Here is a 26145-nt window from a genome sequence, read left to right on the forward strand (position 1 = left end):
ACACATCTCTTCACTGAAACTTACTCACACAAATAAATCATAGAAGTCTTCATTCCCCATAAAAACATAGGAGAAGATTAGTCAGTTTAGAGTCAATTCTCACCTGTCAAAACTATTCCACAAATCATGCCATTTCTACAACATATACTAGGCTGCCATTCTACCCAGGAACTCTGTTACTTTGCAGTGTAAATAGTCTGGGTAGCCATTTGATTAGATGTTCAGGAGTTTTATGGCTTGGGGGTAGAAGCTGTTTAGAAGCCTTTTGGACCTAGACTTGGCACTCCGGTACCGCTTGCTGTGCGGTAGTAGAGAGAACAATCTATGACTAGCGTAGCCGGAGTCTTCTAAATTTTGTAGGGCCTTCCTCTGACACCGCCTGGTATAAAGGACCTGGATGGCAGGACGCTTGGCCCCGGTGATGTACTGGGCCGTACACACTACCCTCTGTAGTGCCTTGCTGTCGGAGGCCGAGCAGTTGCATTACCAGGCAGTGATGCAACCTGTCAGGATGCTCTCGATGGTGCAGATTAGTGAGAGCATACTGGTTCAGATTATCCTGACTATGTCATGGGCGGGCCAGGCTGGTTTAGATATTCCTATTAACAGTCCTTTCATACTGTAAGTGTCGTACTCCCCTGAAAGCAGCCAGAGCAGCACATTCTGAGGCCATGATTCTAATGGCGGTCAGCCAGGCATTTTCATTACTGGGGTAATGGTGTTTCATGTTTATGGAACAGCCCGTGACCACCCCTCAGTGCCCTGCGTGAGAAGAACATCAACTCTCTGCCCTTCTAAGTCAACCAACCAACATCCAGCAACCAACATCCAGCACACACACACACACACACACACACACACACACACACACACACACACACACACACACACACACACACACACACCTACCCACACGAAGTAAGTCCATCGTCAAAACAATATAATCCTACTGTTATATTTGCATTAGCTGCCAATCTGAATTTATTGTGACACCATTTTAGCTCACACAGAGTTCACACCTGTCAGACTGTCACAGTGTGTAATTGGGTACAGTGTGTAATTGGATACAGCGTGCTGCAGGGAGACAGTCTAAAGGGCAATGCACGGGAGAACTGGCATGTTTGATATGTGTGTGTATGTATGCATGTGAACGTGTGTGTGTGCTTACGTGCGTTCCTTGATTAATGTGAGTAAAATACACAATCGATCCCCTTGCTTTCTTATCCTATCCTCTCTGGCAGGTCTACAGCATGAGACAATCCTGTAGGGAACAATATGCAGTATGTGCATATATCTCTGGTGTTGTCCCTTCCATCTTCCGTTAGGAAAATCTGGCATCGGCCAACATGACCGGTAAGATTTTAATTTACTGGCCATTTGAGACATTTACCGGACCCATATGCATTGGCTGCGTAACCCATCGGTGTCCACAGTGCTCAGAATGACAGACATCACATTTACAGTAGATGATGGTAATTCATCTGAACAGAACTCCTGTAAGGAAGCAGCCAATAAAATATTTGCCAAAATGCAATTCGTGGGAAAACAGCATTCTAAACAGTTCACCTGATGAGAGCGTCTCCATATGGGACCGAGATGAAAACCTCAGTTAGAAACATAGAGGAGGAATCTATTAGCAACAACTAGGATGAGTTGCTAATATGACCAGGATTGTGCCTTTGGGTTCTGAACAGCGAAAGAAAGTTGATATGAAAACCAATAGAACAACAGAGAAATGCTGGTTAATGGCATCAGGAAGTCTTTCTGAAATAACTGCTTCCACATTTCTATGGTTGGATTTTAACTAGGCTACTTTGAAGCAAGGCAAGACATGGCTCATAATATGTTTCTATGGTTAATTTTAACTAGGCTACTTTGAAGCAAGGCAAGACATGGCTCATAATATGAAGTAGAACGTTCAGGTTTCAAACAATGAAGTATATGTTTTCAAAATTCATACTGCCTCCAGCTCACACTGCAAAGTAGTGGGTGGCGTGCTGATAGCCTGCCTACCGTTGCCCACACACGCACACACACACACACACACACACACACACGCACACACACACACACGCACGCACGCACGCACGCACGCACGCACACACACACACACACACACGCACGCACGCACGCACGCACGCACGTACACACACACACACACACACACACACACACACACACACACACACGCACACATACACGCAGGCACGCACACACACACACACACGCACATGCACGCACGCACACACGCACACACACACCGCTAGGAACATTCTAATTAGAATCACACTGCTAGGTAATCTTGCACAGAGGCAGGACTCCAATATTAGATACAAGCTTTCTATATAACAGCAGAAACAGTGAGCTGTAGGGGCATATCATTACCTCTGCCTTGCACCTGTAAGGAAGACTGGGGCCTGTTGAATGTGGTTGTCTATCCTTTCATTCACTCCTCCATAGGAAAGGAAAACAGAAGGATCTGCTGTGACGACAACAGAAAATAAGGGCTACTTGGGCTTGAACTGGGCTTGCATTGCTCGCCCAACCAAGAGACTGAGTTCCTTGAGCAATCCGACAAAGACTTCTGTAGAACTAATACTGTAGCGCACCAGATGGAGACGTACGATGAGCTGTAGGAATGTATCAGAATAGCAATGAGGTAAGCTACCAGCCTCATACCCAAACACTTACCGCACAACAGTAAAACTCAGCACTTACTGTAGTCCTACTAAGTAAGTTAGGATGCCACGTAAAGTTATGTTCCATAAATGGCTACATTTTGTGTTCGGCTACCTCAGTTTATGAGCCAATTAGCTAATGGTGGTGCTGGAACTCTGGCCTCCATACTTAACCAGTCACAGCGTAGTGGGTGTGATGCATGAGAGGCTCCAGAGAGAGATGCAGAGCAGTGTCAGGTGGAGGTCTATCACTAGGCTGCCCTCTAACCCCTCTCCATCTCTCTTTCTCTCCCTCCCTCTCTCTCCATCTATCTTTCCCTACAACACAGTCTGCTTCCGCCATCCAACTCCAGTGCCTAATGTGCTCTCCCACTCTCTCTCTCTCTCTCTCTCCCTCTCTCTTGCTGTCTACCCCCTCCTCTCTCTCTCTGCCCCTCGCTCCTCTTCACCTCTGCCTGGCCCTCTCTCTCTCTGTCGCTGTCTGCCCCACCCCTCTCTCTCTCTCTCTCTCTCTCTCTCTCTCTCGCTGTCTAACCCCCCTCTCTCTGCCCCTCACTCCTCCTCACCTCTGCCTGGCCCTCTCTCTCTCTCACTGTCTCCCTCTCTCTCTCTCTCTCTCTCTCTGCTGCGCCCTCTCTCTCTCGCTCCTCTTCACCTCTGCCTGGCCCTCTCTCTCTCTCTCTCTCTCGCTGTCTGCCCCACCCCTCTCTCTCTCTCCCTCTCTCTCACTCTCTCCCCTCTCTCTCTGCTGTCTGCCCCACCCCTCTCTGTCTCTCGCTGTCTACCCCCCTTTCTGTCTGCCCCTCGCTCCTCTTCACCTCTGCCTGGCCCTCTCTCTCTCTCGCTGTCTGCCCCTCCCCCTCTCTCTGTCTCTCTCTGCCCCTCGCTCCTCTTCACCTCTGCCTGGCCCTCTCTCTCTCTCTGTCTGCCCCCCTCTCGCTCTCTCTCTCTCTCTCTCTCTCTCTCTCTCTCGCTGTCTGTCACGCCCCCTCTCTCTGTCTCTCTCTGCCCCTCACTCCTCTTCACCTCTGCCTGGCCCTCTCAATTCAATTCAAGGGCTTTATTGGCATGGGAAACATGTGTTAACATTGCCAAAGCAAGTGAGGTAGATAATATATAAAGTGAATATATAAAGTGAAATAAACAAAAATTAACAGTAAACATTACACATACAAAAGTTTCAAAACAATAAAGACATTACCTCTCTCTCTCGCTGTCTGCCCCACCCCTCTCTCTCTCTCCCGCTGTCTACCCCCCTCTCTCTCTGCCCCTCGCTCCTCTTCACCTCTGCCTGGCCCTCTCTCTCTCTTGCTGTCTGCCCCACCCCTCTCTCGCTCTACCCCCCTCTGTCTGCCCCTCTACCCTGCCTGGCCCTGTCTGCCCCCTCTCTGTCTCCTCTTCACCTCTGCCTGGCCCTCTCTCTCTCGCTGTCTGCCCCCTGTCTGCCCCTCGCTCATCTGTCTCTCTCTCTCGCCCCCCTCCCCCTCTCTGCTCCTCTTCACCTCTGCCTGGCCCTCTCTCTTTCTCGCTGTCTGCCCCCCCCTCTCTGTCTGCCCCTCGCTCATCTTCACCTCTGCCTGGCCCGCTCTCTCTCTCGCTGTCTGCCCCTCCCCCTCTCTGTCTCTCTCTGCCCCTCGCTCCTCTTCACCTCTGCCTGGCCCTCTCTCTTTCTCTATCTCTGTGACTGTTAGAGGGGAGCAGTGTGTCTGAGTGATGGTAGTGCCTCGGCCTCTCTCTCCCCATGTACCACTAGGTCTGGAACACCTGCATCATTTACATGTACTTCACTGTCCCACTTTATTGATTTTCTTGTGCATATGTAATGTAATCACTTCACCATCCGTTGCATTTATAAATATTAACACACACAGATGGATTCTCACTTTGGAAAACACGACTGGTGTCCGTACAGCACTGAACTCATCATGTATACTGCAATCAACCTGTATATAGAACAGACCTTCTTTCATTTCCCACAGCCAGAAAGAAATCTAACCTATAAATCTTTCAAAGGCTGACAGTTAAAATGTATAAATAATACGATCTCCCCTGTCTGCATGAACAAATATAGGTCAGCTTCATATGTCACGACATGCGGAATATTCTTTGTGTTATGGGCTCTGGTCAAAACTAGTGCACCATATAGGGATTAGGTGCTGTGAAATCTTCAACTGGAAAACATCCAAACACATGCAGGACATTGACGAAATACCTTGAACAGTATGCGCACCAAATTCAGGAGAACCATATTACTGAGCTATAACTCCTAGCTATGTTTGGAGTCTACTCTTGGACCTGAATGAGAAGCATTCTGACACCGGCCACCAGGCTGTCTGGCTCCGTGTTTAACAGTTCTGGGGAAACACCGGTGGTGACAACCACTCAGGACAATAAAACAGCAAAGCTCCAAATACAGTAGCAGACTTGAATCATTATCACGACACAGAGCCACTCTCCTAGACCTGGAGCGAGGCCAGTCCCAGGCTCATTACAACCCTCCCGTCTCTCCCTGCCTGCCCCAACCCGCCCGCCCGCCCGCCCAACACAACACTAAACACAATAGCCTGGCCTCATAATCTCTCATATGGAGAATGTTAAATGACACAATACACTGGCCGGCCCTTCTGTTCTGTTCCTGGAAATTCCACCGGACAGCCTTGGGAGCCGGTCCAGCAGTGATTCGATAGATACCCTCGTAATGTAATGTTTTAAATGGAGCTGTGACAAGTTAGTGTATCTCTTGGCAGACATCTTGGCCAGCTGTTTCATTAGTGCAGTAGATCAGCTCAGAAATAATGGAGCGTTTGATTACGCCGATGACACTGCCAGCCATACACATACGGCATGTAGCTTTGTTACAGTGGATGGATGGCTGCATGCATGAACGGATATAGTGTTATTACCATACAGAATGAGTACAGTCCCTGTTGCTTTCAGCACATAATTCAATAGAACACACTTAGTGTATGTATCTCCATGGCTGTATGTTAACTCACGTGTTGTTGTTCCTGAGCTTGACGTGACCTCCAGGCTCCAGGATCTGCCCCGTTCTTCAGCCAGGTGAGCTGGGGCACAGGGTCACCCTGCGCCTGGCAGGTGAAGATAGCAGTGGTGCCCACCGGCCGGGAGATGGACTGGGGAGGCTGCACAAACTCTGCTGGGGCTGTGGGCAGACGCAGAGGAAAGACAGATAGTGGGCTACTTACTAACTGAATATAAAGTGCCTTGCTACATAGATACAGTAACTTGCTGACAGGGCCTTTCTCATTCCCCATACTATGCTGCACAACAACTATGTTTTTTCACTAGTGGTTTGAAAACATAAGCTACCAAGGTATATTGAAAAAGCAGGAAGCTCCCAGAGCCTTCTAGAGGGAAGGAAAAGAGGAGAGAGGAATGAAGGCGTATTATCCTGGGCTTAATCCAGCCTAATCACATTCATCAGAATTAGATTGTGTGTGTGTGTGTGTGTGGGGGGGGGGAGTCTGCGACAGAGTCTGGCAAAACAATTATTAGCTGTGGATCAGATTGACGTCATCGGAACTGAGAAGAAGATCTGGGAACACAAAAGGAGGAGGAGAGGGAACGGGGAATCTATTCACAAACGCAGACTACCTATTATAGAACACAAACGGAGTAAAAGGCAATGCAGTGCAGATACAGTATCTTTCCCCCGAAGGTCTTTCAGTATGGCACACTACACAACTACTGACCTTCAGCCTCCAGCCTATGATCCCTCCCTCGTCTCTTTGAGCTATGAGCCATGCTCCGTTTGCGCTAATTGACACAGTGGTACAGGTAATGCAAATCTCTATTACCTCTTAATTAAACAGTGTTTTGTTTCGCCTCAAATTTGTGATTACGCTCCACCCGGATCTGATCCGAGCAGTTGGTTGGTATTGCTGTTGGGGTACTTATCTCCCCTCATTATTCATAGCTACCCGTATTATAAGCCACATCAATATTGTCATTTATGATAGGATGACTTGAGTTATTTTCCTAATAACTTCCTAGTGAGTGGGAAGACAATTAAGACTGCAATTATGGATCATCTAGTCGTAATTTACAACGAGATCATTCCCACAATCAGCAACTATTTTCCTTTCCACTCTCACATTAGCAGGTTTATTTGCCTGTCAGCTATCCTTCTGGTTCTAATATTTCTATCTATACTATCTTCCTGTAAACAAACCCTCCCCTTTCTAGTTCTAGTTATTTAGCATCCTCTATCTATACTATCTTCCTGTAAATAAACCCTCCCCTTTCTAGTTCTAGTTATTTAGCATCCTCTATCTATTCTATCTTCCTGTAAACAAACCCTCCCCTTTCTAGTTCTAGTTATTTAGCATCCTCTATCTATACTATCTTCCTGTAAACAAACCCTCCCCTTTCTAGTTCTAGTTATTTAGCATCCTCTATCTATACTATCTTCCTGTAAACAAACCCTCCCCTTTCTAGTTCTAGTTATTTAGCATCCTCTATCTTTTCCTTTTCTCATCTTAAGAGAAGAGGTGCTATGATGGTTTTCTAATCTCAGCTATCTCTATACTGTGTGTCACCCTGTCAGTAAAAGTGTCGGGACCTGAAATTCACACCGTTCTAGGCACTGTGGTATGATGAGGATTAGGTTGGCTTTATCCTCCTGTCCATCTCTCCCTCCATCTCACTTTTCATCTCTCCGTCTCCACCTTCATCTCTTTCTCTTTCTCTTTCTCTGTCCCTTTTCATCTCTCTCTCTCTCCATCTCTCTCTGTTTGCTCTATAGAGGCTATGTGTATGTGAGTAGGGCCTGGAGGGAAGGGCTGGAGGGAGGCGGAGGGGTGGTGGGTCAGGGAGAGTATTGATGTGCAATTGTGGTGTGGGTCTGATCAGCACTCTTTCCCTCATTCCCTCTCTATCTTTCTCTCTCCCTCTTTCAATCCCCTCCTCTCTCTCTCTCCCTACTCTCTATTACTCTCTTCCCCCAATCTCACTTCTTCCCTCTCTCTCTCCCTCTCCCCCTAATCTCTCCCACTCTCTCTTCTTCCTTCTCTCTCCCTACTCTCTCTTTTTCCATTTCTCTCTCTCTCCCCTCAGTTTCTCACTCTGAGGTAAATGAAGGGTAGTGCAGTGAGCAGAGGGATGCTGTGCCAACCATCTGGCCAGGAAGATCACATCAATTCTCTTAAGAAACAGCCTACCTTACTCTGATCAAAACAGCCGGCCGGACGGCGGGAGGGAGTCACCTGTATGCTGCTACTCTATACAGTCACTGAGGTCTTATCACCATAACAACCCTCTCATAGCAAGTCAGTCAGTCAGTCATATGGTTCCCGACTGTGACATACATCCCCTGCTGCCATGAGAATATGAAGCAATGCTGCTTGAAGGCTGTGTCCACAGCAAGGCTTTAGCCTTTTCGTTTCTTATCATAAAACACATGTATTGTATATCGCATCAGATCATTAGCTGAGGGCGCTTTCTAGTTTTCACTGATCAATAAAGAAACCATAGACATTGACACATAATCAACAGCATGGCTTTCTTCCAGAGCCTTCTATAGCAGGGCCTTGTCTAACAATGGACGGGAAGATTAAATGAAATATTGACTGGGAGCAGTATTGCTATTGGCTGGGGCCAAGGGCAGGGCTCTTTGGCTGATAAGCATGTGAGGCACACGCTGAATGCTTCCTGCTTCGTCGGAAGGCCCTACCCACACTACTAACCACCTCCAATTGGTCAAATATGAGTAAGAAAATCACACAACGAATGAGACACACACACACATTTATCTTACTAACCTTGTGGGGACCTAAAATGTATTTCCATTCAAAATCACACACACACCAGTGGAGGTTGGTGGGAGGAGCTATAAGAGGATGGGCTCATTGTAATGGCTGGAATGGAATGATATCAAACACATCAAACATATGGAAACCGCACATTTAACTCCGTCCCAATAGTACCATTCCAGCCATTACAATGAGCCCGTCCTCTTATAGCTCCTCCCACCAGCCTCCACTGACACACACACACACACACACACACACACACACACACACACACACACACACACACACACACACCATACTGAGTGTGTGTGTAAAGGCTCACCTTGGACCACCAGACGTCCCTGAGCGGTTCTGCGTACACGGGTCCCTGGTTTGTTGGCAGCGCAGACGTAGACGCCAGAGTGCTGGACCCCGACATCTGTGATCATAAGGTTCCCTGTACCCAGCACTTGGATGCCCTCCACACCTATCGGACGGCCATCTGAGGAGAGAGGACAGAGTAGAGGAGAGGAGGAGAAAAGAGAAGAGGAGGAAGGGAGGGGAGGCGAGTAGGGAATAGGAGAGGAGATTAAATGAGGGAAGGGATAGAAATAAAGAGAGAGAGAGAGAGAGAGAGAGAGAGAGAGAGAGAGGAGGAGAGGAGTGAGATAGCAAATTAGCTGAGTTAGTTTAGAATATAAAAAATATGCCCTTTAAATATACACAAAAAGGCTATAAAAAAGGCTATTAAAATACCAAGGGAGATAAATGATTGATTAAACATACTATAATGTACACAAAGGATTAAATGCTGGAGAAGAGGAGATGCTATTTTAGTTCGCCCCATACCGCTGCGAAACACATTCCACAGTAAATATCAGAGCAGTTCTCACAAGTGTGATAGAGCACGTCTTGTGGGAATCACCATATTCAGTACAAAGGTGGCAAACGAGTCGAGTGTATTGGGCGAGGGCCATGGGCCACGCCGACACAGCCAGTCACACAGAGGAACTATGTTGCCATGACTCCATTGTGTGTTAGTGTGTGTGATTGTATGTGTGTGTGAGGGAGTCTGTTATACCTCCCCAGCCCCATCCTCCCCAACCTGCTCTGACAGGCTAGTGACACACACACACACACCCACCCACCCACCCACACACACACACACACACACACACACACACACACACACACACACACACACACACACACACACACACACACACACACACACACACACACACACACACACAGGTTTGATCTCATGGTTTGACAACGCCCTCTACTGCCTTAGGCACACCATGCTTTAAAATGGGGAAATGCCCTCTGAGCAGGCAGAGCTACATGGATAAGCTAGGCTGCCACTCCCCTCTGTCCCTCCATCAAATACCCTGTCCTGCTCTCCATCTCTTCCTATTTCAATGGCCTTATACTGGGGGTAGGACCAACAAAGACATGGCACAGCCAAAGATATTTCAGTCCCTCTTTATATTTGTAACATCTGCGTCCTGTGTGTCCCGGCTTAGAGTGTTAAAGGGCTGTGCGGGGGACATGGCCGCAATGCTAAAAGCCTGCAGAGAAAGCAGACTGGCCATCCTCCTCTCCTCACATCTTCAAACAGACAGCTAGCAGACAGCTAGCAGACAGCTAGCCAGCCAGCCAGAGACTGGGGCCATATGGTCTGGCCCAGGCCTTTTATAGGAGGGCAACACACGTCTCCTCTGTGAACACTGTGAGCAGAGCCACCACAAGGAAAGGGAGGGTCATTTGGAAACATTCCACAAAACCGGGACCTCGACAAGACAATGCACTGTGGGCTGAAGAGAAACATGAGAATGGAAAAAGGTGAACAGTGCATCCAGGCAGAGTTCACGAGAATGCCTTCAAAATAGAATATACAAACCTCAGCCCTTTCCGTGTTTGTGTAGCTGCAACAAACAGCACCAGCAGTGGGCTGTAGGCTACAGGATTTTTAGTAGAACATAGGAACCTATTATTCAGACGTATTTACAATCCAATTGAAACAGCCTGGTCAGCTAAGTCAGCCAGTGGAGTTTCCTATTGACTGTAGTAGAAGCTACGGCTAGTACAGTATAACTTAAACATGCTCCATGGTACTATTAAGTGCAAGCCTCAGGCTCTCAGCCTGACCCTCCCACTCCCAGCCCCAGTCCAGTGTCATAACTAAAGGGACTCAGCTAGGAGTGGCTAAACAACTGTGAACCATATAATGGGCGTTATTACCCCTCTACAATAAGCCTGACTCAAGTCGGGCTAGCTGCTGAGTGAACTGTAAAATCAACAGAGTTGGACACAGTTTACAGTTCCTCCATGGCTACCTCTTATCTCTCCAGACACACTCACTCTCACAGAAACTTGATTTCTCTCTCTCTCTCTCTTTCGATGTGTGTGTGTGTGTGTGTGTGTGTGTGTGTGTGCTGTCTGAATGGATGCAGCCATCTCTATGTCAGTCTGTAATTTAGTTAGTGTCAAAGCGTAGCCCAGAGAGTACCGGTGCTGATGAATGAAAAGCTCCAAACAAACTCTGGCATTAAGGAATGACTGATGTGAATCTATTAAATTAATTATGCAGCTTATTCCCACGCCTTCACTCCCTGTAATCTAATACACGGAAATCCAGAGGCGTCATGCCCACAAGGAGACGTGCCCTTCAGATTTGTCCTGTTTTTACATTTTTCAGATGTTAAATTAATTACTCAACTTAATTGAGCCGGTGATGAGCAGGACTCGCAGGAGGAATGTTTGTAAATTAATTTGATCAAGCTATGTAGCTTATTGATTCCTTCTTGATTAATAAATAAAACAAAACATTTTGTTGTTTCTCTGTAATACTAGCAACCAAGCAATTTTATGAAGTTGGCTTTAGCTAGCCAGCTAAATAGGTTCCCAGTCTCCCAACCTCATAATTAGCTACCGAGCCATTTCAAGTTATTAATCAAGATAGAGTAGCTTGTCTAACTATCTCTGCTGGCAAGCCTGCAGGCAAGGTTGCTAGACTTTAGAAAATACTAAAACAGTTTTAATTATTGGGTTATTGTACTATATACCGATGTGGCAGTTGTAGTAAACTCATATGGCATAAAAGTTCTTAATGCTGCAATATATCACTTTTGGGCAACTTGACCGAATTCACATCGAAATGTGAGTAATAGATCTGTCATTCTCATCGAAAGCAAGTCTAAGAAGCGGTTGATCTGTTCTATGTGCGCTATTTCTATGCTTCCCGTTCTTAAGTTCCGTTTTTGCGGAACGGCGTATTGCTTTCGCCGTATTGTACACCAACTTCAAACAGCTGAAAATACAAAGATATATTTCACAGCGGTTTAGATTGTACAATGATTCTCTACACTATGCATTGCTAGTTTTGTCACAAACTGAAATTGGGTGAAGTATTCTAATTTTAGCAAACAGGAAATGGCAGAGCAAATTTTTTTGAATAATTTTGCATGCCCAATTTTTCAGTTTTTGATTTGTTAAAAAAGTTTGAAATATCCAATAAATGTCGTTCCACTTCATGATTGTGTCCCACTTGTTGTTGATTCTTCACAAAAAAATACAGTTTTATATCTTTATGTTTGAAGCCTGAAATGTGGCAAAAGTTCGCAAAGTTCAAGGGGGCCGAATACTTTCGCAAGGCACTGTAAGTGATTAATTTTATCGCTATTTCTGACTTTTGTAATTCCCTTACTTGGTTGTAAAATGTTTGTATGCTTTTGTAAGCGGGGCGCTGTGCTCAGATAATCGCATGGTATGCTTTCGCCGTAAAGCCTTTTTGAAATCTGGATGAACAAGAAATTCATCTTTAAGCCGATGTATAACACTTGTATTTTTTATGAATGTTTATTATGACTATTTCTGTATTTTGAATTTGGCGCTCTGCAATTTCACTGGAGGTGGGTCGAGGTGGGTCGCTAGCGGAACGCCTGCACCAGAAAGGTTAAATAGCCATCACTAGCGGGCTACCACCCGGTTACTCAATCCTGCACCTTAAAGGCTGCTGCCCTATGTACATAGACTAGAATCACTGGTCACTTTAATAATGTTTACATACTGCTTTACTCATCTCATATGTATATACTGTATTCTATTCCACTGTATTTTAGTCAATGCCACTCCGACATTGCTCCTCCTAATATTGATATATTTCTTAATTCCATTCTTTACTTTTAGATTTGTGTGTATTGTTGTGAATTGTTAGATATTACTACCCTGTTGGAGCTAGGAACACAAGCATTTCACTACACCCACAATAACATCTGGTAAATATGTGACCAATAAAATTTGATTTGATTTTAGATATTTTTTTAACATAAAATTAGACATAATGATTATGGCTCTAGATTGTTTCAGTTTTTTTTTTTTTAAACAGGTGTTTAACATACTTTGTGCCCCCTCTAAAATAGTGGTTGCATGCTGCTGCTGAAATCCCATCCCGTCAGCATTTAATTACAGCAACATTGTGCAAGGCACTATCCACAATCTGATTATAGCTCCTTTCTGGTTGGGGAGGGGCTGCAATTTACATTTTGAACAGCAAATCAGATTGGATAATAGCTTAGAAAAACAAATATCTGATTCCAAAATTGGTAGCGGCAGAGTTTGAGTGATAGCCAAGAGGAACGTGTGAAGTGTGGGGGGCTGAATCCTGCCTGGGCTGAACACCTCTAAGCAATTACGGTGGATCTCCCACCGTGTGTCACTTACTCACTTTCGCGGTTCCCCTCTACCAGGAGAGTAAAGAATGCATTCATCAAAAAATAAGATTGTGTTTAGCCCCCAAAGACTCATATAGGCTGCAATCCCCTACTTCATTTGTACATAAGATGAATGTTCTTTTAGACATTACGTAAAATAACATACTACACGTATGTACACAATGCAGAGACGAGCTAACCCAGACACACATACATACATGCACACTTCCGCAAACACACAAACATCAATGCACATGCACATCCACACAACTGCACGTGCGTACAAAAACACACACAAATACACACTGGACAGCAGTAGCCTACTTAATCACTGTGCTGTACCACATTAGAAGCAGTCACTGAACACTCCATTTTTCCTCCCTTCATTTATATCAAGGTCAGCAAGATAATGTCTGGTAAATAGGCTTTCAACCATCTGGGAAACAATGGGCTCCGTGCACGCTGTGAACACAGCATGCCATGACCAATTTCACACACAAAGCCGCCCTATCTTATTGTATCAGAATGTCCCATTTAACAGAATGTCCTCTTCAATCTCTGTATTTTGCCTGTGTGCTTTAGGTAAATGTATATATAATTCAGCTATACTACTATGGTGACATGTTTTTCTATCAGCTGCAATAGTGATGTATTTCAAGTCGGGTTTCGGATGATTGCAAACTAGACAAGCAATCTAACACGGAACCTTATGGAAGATAGAAGGGTCCTATAGCCCTCAAGGCCTGAGAGGCAGGGGGGGTTAATGCCCGTGCAGCAACCCTGTAGGCTGTAGCTTTGATTGGATGTAAAAGAGAAAGCAGGGTTTTGGTCTTACCAAGCCTGCTCCATGACACGATGGGGCGGGGATATCCTGTAGCAACACATTCCAAGATGGCCGTCTGGTGAACGGTGAGAGTGAGGTTTTCAGGACCCACGAGGATCATGGGCTCTTTGTAAACAGAAGACTGGGAGACTGGGGGAAGAGGGGGGTGACGCAAGCGTAAGTGTACGAGAGCTTTATGGATTGCAACATTTAATTGGATTTCACCGTTGCCCATCATCTCCAGCGCGAGCATCTTGGCGGTGAGGCTGTGTGAGATGATGCATGGCCACATATTTGTGCGGTGGGTGGGTATCCAGGGAAGGTGTGTATGTGTGTGTGTACATATGTATGTACGTAGGACTATTGAGACCTGAGACGGTGAGGCGAGCCCCGGCACTGTGCTTTACTCCTGCACTGTTGTGGGCCACACAGCAGAACACACCACTATCCTCCTGACGCAGACCGGTGATCTGCAGAACACCAGTGGGGAGCAGGGTATACCTGCCAGAGAGAAGGAATGGGAGGAGGGTGGGAGAGAGAGAGGGTGGGGGAGGGAGGGCAGAGAGAGAAAGGGAAAGAGAGAAAAAAATAGAGGGGGGAAGAGAGAGATAGAGGGAGAGAAAAAGAAAGAGAATCAAGGGAGTAGATCATTGTTTGCTTAATTAAGTGTGTTTACACACACAACTTAAACTCCATTTCAAACAGCTAGACAGACACAAGGGAGGCTACAGCACACTGGATACCAGGTGGTGAGGTTTGGCAGGGTAACAGTTAAGTGAAAGTTGTGAAGCTGCTACAGTGAATTTGCGTCTAGACAAGACAGATTTTTGTGTGCAGGTACAGTGGACCTACAGTAGTTGGTAGGGACAGCTGAGGTGATTAACACAGAGGAACCCTACTTTACTGTACCTCTCATCCTTAGTGTCCACGGAGCGGCCATCTTTCTCCCAGCTGATGGCAGGCTCAGGCAGGCCGTGAATCTGGCACTGGAACCGCCCAACGCCCGCCTCCTCCGCACGCACCGACCGCGGCTGGACATGGAACTCTGCCATCGCTGGAGAGAGGGGAGATGCAGCGGTCAATTCAATGTTTGAAAACCTACGCAACATTTTCTTTTTTTCCAGAGCATCTTTCATATATTGCTGCCATGTATAGTAACAGTGTACTACTGTCCTAAACTCAGTGGCACACCAACCCAGTTAATCATAACCAATTACCAGGGAGGTATTACCTACAGTTTATTCATCTTTTTATACCCATCCCCGCACTGGAAGGCAATTAACTTATTGTCCAAAAAAAAGCTATAAAAAAAGGAAATAACGGCTCCATCTTTCAGTGGAATGAGTCATAATGCAGTGGCTTTATCTAAAGCAACACTGGGCAGCTCTTAACCTTGAGCAGACACATTGCAATAAAATGAACCAAATGAGCAGAAGAGACAGCAGTCTGACTAGGGCAGGGAGCTGCCATGTGGTTAGGTAATTACCTGTGTTCTGCTGTCAGCAATCACTGTACAGGAAAGCCTAGTGATCATTACCCCTAGTTCTAGGGGAAAGCCTGTGTTTGGATAATCTGACCCTCATCAGTGACACAGTAAATGAAAGGTTCCTAGTTAGCCATGACACTGAGTAAATCAGAGGCTCCTAGTTAGCTTTGGATCATACCCTATTTTTTTATATTTTCATTTTACCTTTATTTAACTAGGCAAGTCAGTTAAGAAACAATTCTTATTTTCAATGACAGCCTAGGATCAGTGGGTTAACTGCCTTGTTCAGGAGTAGAACAACAGATTTTCACCTTGTCAGGGATTTGATTTTGCAACCTTTCAGTTACTAGTCCAATGCTCTAACCACTAGGCTACCTGCCGCCCCTATGCTATGCTAACAAACACAGCTGGGCTCAGAGAGAGAGAGAGACCGCTGACAACAAAGAGTAAAGAGTAAACACTGAACCACTGTAGTGAGTGCTCCATCAGGTGGGGAGGGACATTTATATACATACAGTAGGGTTCTGGGGGAGAGTAATGACAGTGTGAGTGGCCAGGCCAGGGCTGCAGATGTACTGTAGTGCTGTGGCCAAACAACGGACAATCAGCCAGATAGTCAGCCAGGCCCAGGCAGGCACTTCGCTCCCTGAACTAGATCAAGTCCAATTAGCTCCCTTACTGTGCCCAGTGATTAAACAGTATGGTCAAATAGAGGAAGGGGGCAGGTGAGAGAGGACAGTGATGTAGGGAAGGAAAGGGCCAGGTGGAAGAGGACAGAGATTTAGGGAAGGAAAGGGCCAGGTAGGAGAGGACAGAGATTTAGGGAAGGAAGGGGCCAGGTGGAAGATGAAAAGTGATGTAGGGAAGGAAAGGGTCAGGTGGAAGAGGACAGTGATGTAGGGGAGGAAGGGGCATTTGAAATAATGCTATAATTTCACAAAATGTTACAACAACAGAGAGCACGCAGTTGTTCTCAGGGTGCTATTCTAACAGCAGCCTAGGCTAACAGCAGACTAGGCTTATAACAGACTAAGCTAACAGTAGCCTAGGCTAACAGCAGACTAAGCTAACAACAGACTAGGCTAACAGCAGACTAAGCTAACAGCTGCCTAGGCTAACAGCAGACTAAGCTAACAGCTGCCTAGGCTAACAGCAGACTAAGCTAACAGTAGCCTAGGCTAACAGCAGACTAAGCTAACAGTAGCCTAGGCTAACAGCAGACTAGGCTAACAGCAGACTAAGCTAACAGCTGCCTAGGCTAACAGCAGACTAAGCTAACAGCTGCCTAGGCTAACAGCAGACTAAGCTAACAGCAGCCTAGGCTAACAGCAGACTAGGCTTATAACAGACTAAGCTAACAGTAGCCTAGGCTAACAGCAGACTAAGCTAACATTAGCCTAGGCTAACAGCAGACTAGGCTAACAGCAGACTAAGCTAACAGCTGCCTAGGCTAACAGCAGACTAAGCTAACAGCTGCCTAGGCTAACAGCTGCCTAGGCTAACAGCAGACTAAGCTAACAGCTGCCTAGACTAACAGCTGCCTAGGCTAACAGCAGACTAAGCTAACAGCTGCCTAGGCTAACAGCTGCCTAGGCTAACAGCAGACTAAGCTAACAGCTGCCTAGGCTAACAACAGACTAAGCTAACAGCTGCCTAGGCTAACAGCAGACTAAGCTAACAGCTGCCTAGGCTAACAGCCGACTAAGCTAACAGTAGCCAAGGCTAACAGCAGAAGTGAAGGAGAAGTCTGATGTTCGCCATCATTCTGTTCAACTGATTATGTTAACAAAAACGTTTTCTGGTGAGTGTTTTGCATTGATTAGTGTCAGTCTTGTGGACCGCCTGTAGGTTAATCACTATTTGAATGCGGGGGAAATAGCACACCGTTGTCTGGGCTACATGCGCTTGGACAGTAGAATGCCTTTTCAAGTCAAATGCAACCCATAACCCATTGCCCATGAGAGAGAAAATGAGTTTAAAATAAAAAAATCACTTTGTGCGTCCTCCGAACTGTAGACTACATTTCCAGTGTGCAACTGTAAACAATGCACTGTCAAAGCCACGTGAGGTCTGAAACAGCAGTAGCTGAATGCACCATACATAAACACTACATCCTAAAGTTTGTTGTTTTATTAAATTAAGCATTTCAAATGTCATGAATTATATCCTTGTGTTTAACAATATAACATGGACAATTTAATTTAATTTAAACAACTCTTTTTAAATAGGCGACCCAAAAAATCTAAAAAAAATGAATAATGTCATAAGTGTTTGAATATTCAGTATTCAGATATCTGGATATTTGATTAACCGTGCTCATCCCTAATGTAGGGTAGACGTTACTCACATGGATATAGGAGAATAGTATGAGAAGTGACGCATATAATGTATAGTCTAGATTGCATCATATAGGATCCATTCCAATTCCATCTGATTGGATGATTATACAGTGATGTAGCCCACTGTATAGTGCTTTCAAAAATGCTACAGGATGAGATTCAACATCAAAACCTTTGAAGGTCTGCTGTATCCTCATGCGCTTCAAAGACCCCGATACAACCTTACTTAATGGAACTGACAGTCCAGTCTGGCTCACTCCAATTGTTAACACATACTGTATCAGTGTGAAGCAAACCTCCCCAGAATGACAACACACATAGGCACAGAGAATTTGTTGATCTCCATAGGTGTACATTTACATTTGGGGCGATCTCGCTTTATACATGTAAAATATATGTTTTTTTAAATTTCACCTTTATTTAACCAGGTAGGCCAGTTGAGAACAAGTTCTCATTTACAACTGCGACCTGGCCAAGATGAAGCAAAGCAGTGCGACAAAAACAACACAGAGTTACACATGGGATAAACAAATGTACAGTCAATAACACAATAGAACATCTGTATATAGTGTGTGCAAATGAAGTAACGAGGTAAGACAAGAAATAGGCCATAGTGGCAAAGTATTTACAATTTAGCAATTAACACTGGAGTGATATATGTGCAGATGAGGATGTGCAAGTAGAAATACTGGTGTGCAAAAGAGCAGAAAAATAAATAAATAAATATATATACTGTATCTATATGGAGATGAGGTAGGTAGTTGGTTGGATGGGCTATTTACAGATGGGCTGTGTATAGCTGCAGCGATCGGTAAGCTGCTCTGACAGCCAATGCTTGAAGTTAGTGAGGGAGATATAAGTCTCCAACTTCAGTGATTTTTGCAATTAATTCCAGTCATTGGCAGCAGAGAACTGGAAGGAAAGGTGGCCAAACGAGGTGTTGGCTTTGTGGATGACAGTGAAATATACCTGCTGGAGTGCGTGCTACGGGTGGGTGCTGATATGGTGACCAGTGAGCTGAAATAAGGCGGAGCTTTACCTAGCAAAGACTTGTAAATGAGCCAGTGGGTTTGGCGCCGAATATGTAGCGAGGACCAGCCAATGAGAGCATACAGGTCGCAATGGTGGGTAGTATATGGGGCTTTGGTGACAAAATGGATGGCATTATGATAGACTGCATCCAATTTGCTGAGTAGAGTGTTAGAGGCTATTTTGTAAATAACATCGCCGAAGTCAAGGATCGGCAGGATTCAGTTTTACGAGGGTATGTTTGGCAGCATGAGTGAAGGAGGCCTTGTTTTGCGAAATAGGAAGCCGATTCTATATTTAATTTTGGATTGGAGATTTTTTTTAAAACCTATATTTAACTAGCAAGTCAGTTAAGAACAAATTCTTATTTTCAATGACAGCCTAGGAACAGTGGGTTAACTGCCTTATTCAGGGGCAGAACGACAGATTTGTACCTTGTCATCTTGCAACCTTTAAGTTACTAGTTCAATGCTCTAACCACTAGGCTACGCTGCTGATGCTTAATATGAGTCTGGAAGGAGAGTTTACAGTCTAGCCAGACACCTAGGTATTTATAGTTGTCCACGTATTCTAAGTCAGAACCGTCTAGAGTAGTGATGCTAGGCGGGTGGGCAGGTGCGGGCAGCGATCGGTTGAAGAGCATGCATTTAGTTTCACTAGCATTTAAAAGCAGTTGGAAGCCACGGAAGGAGTGTTGTATGGCATTAAAGCTTGTTTGGAGGTTTGTTAACACAGTGTCCGAAGAAGGACCAGATGTATACAGAATGGTGTCGTCTGCGTAGAGGTGGATCAAAGAATCACCCGCAGCAAGAACGACATCGTTGATATACAGTATACAGAGAAAAGAGTTGGCCCGAGAATTGAACCCTGTGGCACCCCCATAGAGACTGTCAGAGGTCCGGACAACAGGCCCTCCGATTTGACACACTGAACTCTATCTGAGAAGTAGTTAGTGAACCAGGCAAGGCAGTCATTAGAGAAACCAAGGCTGTTGAGTCTGCCGATAAGAATACGGTGATTGACAGAGTCGAAAGCCTAGGCTAGGTAGATGAAAAGACGGCTACACAGTGCTGTTTTTTATCGATGGTGGTTATGATATCGTTTAGGACCTTGAGTGTGGCTGAAGTGCACCCGTGACCAGCTCGGAAACCGGACTGCATAGCGGAGAAGGTACGGTGGGATTCGAGATGGTAGGTGATCTGCTTGTTCACTTGGCTTTCGAAGACTTTAGAAAGGCAGGGCAGGATGGATATAGGTCTGTAAATAACAGAACATACTGTAGGTTTATGCTTCAAACAACGTAATCTATGGAAGAGAACATGGCAGAATCCACAAAAACACCTGTGCAGATACATCCATAATGTGTGCTTCCTAATTCAGCAGCTGCATTTCACATATCAGCTCCCTGTGGAACAAAGCAGTGATGTGGGCTCGGTGCTGTGATGTGGGGGTTGGGGCATGCAACACAAACTCAATTAGAAAGAGGCCTGTCTTTTTCTCAGCTCTCCCACCATCTTCAAGACAAGTGCACTTATTTAAATGTCAACCATAATTAACTTGGACCAAGCAGGACTTATCTGAACACTCTTAGCATAACAAGAGGCCTAGACCCCCTCCTTGCTCTGTTCCTCTGTTCTTTTTCAACTGGTAAATGTATTTAAGCTAAGCTAGAACCCCGCGCGGCTCTACGGATCCCACAGAAAGCTCGCTATGTCCGGAGCGGATCAGCCTTCACACAGTCGTTTTTGTGGCGTGTTGTTTTTGTTAGCCCCAATTCCCCGAAAAACAAAGGCGGAGGGAGGGAGTTAGTAAAAAGAGAAAAAAGTCTGAACTGAAATGAGGCCTAGGAGATGGATGTATAGAGACCACCGTTCTGATTAAAATTTTACCAAGCTCATTTAGAATTCCTCCAACCCTGGCTGTTTGCTCTTCAGAGGTTACATACAGGAAGAAATAAACCTCCTGTAAAGCCCTACACCTATTTTAGTAGCCTAATATTTCTTAATTACCACCAGTACTAAAATTATATTATTACTTTGCCTCTGACACTCTTATTCAGCCTGATAAATGTACTGTACAGGTGGTCAGTTTCTGTTTTGTATTCCCATACACATTATACATTTAAACAGCACATTTTTTAACTGAGGCATTTTAGGATTATTGCCTCTCTCAAGGACCCAACTAAAATATCCTCATCTGGGATTAGCAACCTTGTGTGGCCATAAAGAGATTTGCCTAAACTCCTCCAATTGGCGATCTTCGTGGTCAATATTTGTGGGTATATTAAAAAAAACATTGAACACAATCATGGTACCAATAATTGCTTTTATTTCATCAGATGTATATCCTTGAACCAATTACTTTAAAACCACACACAGATGAAGTTAAAAGGATAATTTAGTTGCTAATTTAATTGCTAATTTAAGCTACTCCATGACGGGGGGCCAGCACTGAGCTAGCCTGCAAAGTCACTTTCTACTGTAGCTCAAACTGCGCATTCTATGTTTCCAAAAACTCTTCCATGTAGCAAAATGGTGACAGGCTGAAACGACACGTTCTGATCTTCAAATGCGCCACTGAGCATTCTCATAGGAAACAATGGGGTGACGTCATCAATGGCTTCGTCCATTACTTTTTTTTACAGTCTATGAGAATCACGTCCCAGTGACAGGCTCTGGGATTAAAACACTGTCAACCCCCTGTGGCTTTACCTTAAAATTACCATATCCAGCAGCACAGCTCTGAGCAGAGCCCCTCATTTACTGTAACTAGTATACCCTATATCATAATAATCAAATCAAAATCAAATCAAATTGTATTTGTCAAATGCTTCGAAAACAACAGGTGTAGACTAACATTGAAATGCTTACCTACGAGCCCTTCCCAAAAATGCAGAGAGAGAAATCGAAAAATAATAGAACAATTATTACACAAGGAATAAATGCTCAATGAGTAACGATAACTTGCCTATTATATAAATATAAGCAGTGGCCACTGTAATCTAGAGCACTATCAGACGGTACGAGTGTCAGCAGAGGCTCCTGTGTAGAGAATTGATTTAAGGGGAGCCTGGAGGCCGTGTGGAGGTGGTGATACATATACGTGTATTGGAACAGTCAGCCAAGGGAGCTTAGTGAACAGAACACCATGTACAGAAACAGAGAGAGAGGACTGAGCACATCACTGATGTGATTAAAGCAGCTCCCTTTCTTTTCACACATGTATTCACAAGCAAGTACGCACGCATACACCGATTACACGCTGCTGTTTGTGCGCAGTCCATGGCCAACGCTGTCACAGGCAAACAGAGGACACCGAGGCAAAAAGAGAGTGGGCAAAGAAAACAACGAGAAAAAGAGGGACGATCACCTCCTTAAAGAGCTTTCATTCTGTTGCATCTGTGCCAAGTAGTCATCATGTCTCCTGATCTGGCTGTTGTGTGTCCCCGTAGACACGATCACCCCCCCGCCCCAGAGGGTTCCTGCCCTCAACCCTCATGCATATAACATGGCGGGCTGCACATAGAGAGAGAGAGAGAAAGAGAAAGAGAGAGAGAGAGAGAGAGAGAGAGAGAGAGAGGGTGAAAGAGGCCCACACCTCCGCTCTGCTCCACACTGCCCGCTGCCATCACAGGAACACAGCCTGCTACAAATCCACACTGACACACAGCCCGGCCACACAGAAACACATAGACGAGAGACACATGCAGTATTTATACACAACAGCACAACACGGCTGGGAGGATTAGTATAAACGTGGCTATATAAAACACAAACACACACACACACACACAGGTTGATCAGCGTGGCAGAAGGCCGGCAGTAGAGTCAGCAGTAGCGGCTCTCCAGTCAGCAGTAGACTTGTTTTTATAACCCTTTTTAGGATTCCTCATAGAGTGTTACTCTGGCAAGTGTTCAGAAACCCTAAGACATTATAACAGATCGTCCGTTCCCAGCACGGAGCCACAGTGTAAATTAAGCAGATCTAATTACGGGGATAGAAGGCTGAGAGAGGACAGAGATCCATCCATTAAGGAGTGCAGGGGGAGAGGAACGTGATGCTTGGATGCAGCTGGTTTCACAATGACAATCACCACAGGAGTGTGAACACTGAGAAAGTGACATGGAGAACAAATCAGCGAGGTCCCACAGACCCTCTATTTATGACACAGTTGCAGAGTGGGTCAAACCTCTCATTTTATCTCAGCCAGGTAGGGACTCCCCTCGACCCTCAGATTCCTGGAAGAGCCCAAAGGGCTTTTTATGGCATTCCACCAAATACCACAAAACCTGCTCAATGTCAAATGTGATCCAACAATTTCACATGGACTCATTGACACAGATACAGACCAACAGACAGTCAATAATGAAAATAGCCCAGACGGACAGAGCTCTTGGGCTTGATTTGATTTAACAGTCAAAACACGTTTATGTGACAACAACATGGGCAGTAAAATATCAAATTCCACCTATATGATATGATAAGGCACTTCACAGGTTATACAGTGTCTCTGTGATGTACAGTACCAGTCAAAAGTTTGGACACTGTCATGCCCTGACCTTAGAGATCCTTTAAATGCTCTATTTGGTAGGTCAGGGTGTGACTAGGGTGGGAAATCTATGTTTATATTTCTTTGTTGGCCGAGTATGGTTCCTAATCAGAGGCAGCTGTCTATCGTTGTCTCTGATTGGGGATCATTCTTAGGCAGCCCTTTTTCCCACCTTCTGTTGTGGGACCTTGTCTTTTTGTGTTGCATGTGTTGCACTCCTAGCTTTACGTTCGTTGAGTTGTTTATTGTGTTTGGTGGAACATTTAATATTAAAGAAAATGTACGCCTACCACGCTGCACCTTGGTCTTCATTTAACGACGGACGTAACAGACACACCTACTCATTCAAGGGTTTTTCTTTATTTTTCCTATTTTTACATTGTAGAATAATAGTGAAGACATCCAAACTATGAAATAACACATGGAATTATGTAGTAACCAAAAAAGTATTAAACAAATCAAAATATATTTTATATTTGAGATTCTTCAAAGTAGCCACCCTGTGTCTTGATGATTCTATATGTGTTACTTCATAGTTTTGATGTCTTCCCTATTATTTTACAATGTAGAACATTGTAAAATGAAAGAAAAACCCTTGAATGAGTGGGATTGTCCAAACTTTTGACTGGTACTGCATGTTTCCCCTGGATTGGATGGGATGAGCCATCCTGATTCATTGATATGACAGAGTTAACGGTGCCAGAAGAGAGACACACGTCGCTCCCCAGCACTCTCAAACCTCCAGCCTTCCAAGTTGTGAGGCTCCATTGAACTCCCATGTTATAATGTTATTGTCCCCCCAACACTCCCCCACCTACCACCCCCACCTCCACTCCCACCCATTCCACCCCCACCACCTCAAACCCTCTGGGCTCCCTCAGGCTCATGGGATCATCAGGCAGGGAGGGCACCCATTGTTCTAGCACTAAAACCTCTTGCTCCTCTCCTCTCCTCCCAGTAAACCAGTATAATGGTAATGGTGGCCATAAATCATGCAGATGGTATATGATGCAAATCCAGCGTGGAGAGTCACTGCTTCAACATGCTTTAAATAGACAACCTGAAATAGCATTTTAGGCACAGGGACTCTAGAGATAGCATTTGAATGCAGATGTGCTGTTTTATCGGCCCTAGACCCTCCTCCTACCCTCCACCCTGACCGCCGCACCCTTGCGATTACTCTGCTGGTCTGTGGCGTGTGTTAATCTCACCGGGAGGGGGGCTTGTATTGATGCTCTATACTGTACTTTGTCTTCTCCTGGCACTGCATCCCATTTTCTTCTTTCAACGCATTAGCCCATAAACGGTGGGACACGGCAGCTTTTGCGTAAGCACACGCATCACTCACCCTCACTGTCTCAGGGCTGGGGGCAGCCAGGCTCCTCCCACACACTTCGCAGTAGATAAGAGGCTGAGGGTGAAGACCCAATGACAAGTAGCACACACACACACACACACACACACACACACACACACACACACACACACACACACACACACACACACACACACACACACACACACACACACACACACACACACACACACACACACACACCTACTATCTCAGCCCAGAGGTGCTGTCTGCATCTCATTCTAGGGTGCTGTACTTATCTAAGACTGGACCCTCTGATACTGATAGTCACCATGGTAATTACTTTCTTGACTTCCTGGCTAGATGGAGATTCACTCTGTGTTTTACTCATCAGTCTACGGTACAGGGCCAATGTGAGTCACTGTCACCTCTCTGTCATTCAGATCAAGTACAACCCAATTTTTCAGCTCAAGTAAAACCCCTTTCCCTATAACATCTGTAATGTGTTTTACAATTGGATTTGGTTCCTCGCTGTATGTGGCTTGTCTGAACCGTGCTTCCTCTAGCCGATTGACGGTGATGCACCTTATTGAGAGGAGCCGTCTGTCCTAAATACAGTTATATTGATGGATTTGCTGGAGCGGGCGCAGTGCACACTATGCTAAATAAAGTTAGATGGATGGGTGTCATTAAGCCTGTCATACAGGGACATGGTGCAGGTAGCAGCAGCGTCAGATACACTCACTGCTGATCTATGGCAGGGCCACCAAAACACACCAGATCTCATCCCATAGACTCACTGCTGATCTATGGCAGGGCCACCAAAACACACCAGATCTCCTCCCATAGACTCACTGCTGATCTATGGCAGGGCCACCAAAACACACCAGATCTCCTCCCATAGACTCACTGCTGATCTATGGCAGGGCCACCAAAACACATCAGATCTCCTCCCATAGACTCACTGCTGATCTTTGATCTCCTCCCATAGACTCCACTATGGCAAAACACACCAGATCTCATCCCATAGACTCACTGCTGATCTATGGCAGGGCCACTCAAAACACACCAGATCTCCTCCCATAGACTCACTGCTGATCTATGGCAGGGCCACCAAAACACACCAGATCTCCTCCCATAGACTCACTGCTGATCTATGGCAGGGCCACCAAAACACACCAGATCTCCTCCCATAGACTCACTGCTGATCTATGGCAGGGCCACCAAAACACACCAGATCTCCTCCCATAGACTCACTGCTGATCTATGGCAGGGCCACCAAAACACACCAGATCTCCTCCCATAGACTCACTGCTGATCTATGGCAGGGCCACCAAAACACATCAGATCTCCTCCCATAAACTCACTGCTGATCTATGGCAGGGCCACCAAAACACACCAGATCTCCTCCCATAGACTCACTGCTGATCTATGGCAGGGCCACCAAAACACTCCAGATCT

The 26145-nt window shown here is 45.4% G+C and overlaps 1 protein-coding gene across 1 annotated transcript in view; it reads right to left on the bottom strand.

Annotated features, from left to right (window-relative positions):
• The window catches only part of igdcc3 (immunoglobulin superfamily, DCC subclass, member 3), a 107788-nt gene that overhangs the window by 26387 nt on the left and 55256 nt on the right, over positions 1 to 26145 (bottom strand). The window contains 6 exon segments of the mRNA XM_042320972.1: positions 5675 to 5724; positions 5726 to 5841; positions 8772 to 8930; positions 13979 to 14116; positions 14337 to 14467; positions 14876 to 15020. Of these exon segments, the coding sequence (XP_042176906.1) occupies positions 5675 to 5724; positions 5726 to 5841; positions 8772 to 8930; positions 13979 to 14116; positions 14337 to 14467; positions 14876 to 15020 (739 nt within the window).

The sequence above is a fragment of the Oncorhynchus tshawytscha genome, linkage group LG04 (genome assembly GCF_018296145.1).
Source record: "Oncorhynchus tshawytscha isolate Ot180627B linkage group LG04, Otsh_v2.0, whole genome shotgun sequence".
Taxonomy (NCBI): Eukaryota; Metazoa; Chordata; class Actinopteri; order Salmoniformes; family Salmonidae; genus Oncorhynchus; species Oncorhynchus tshawytscha.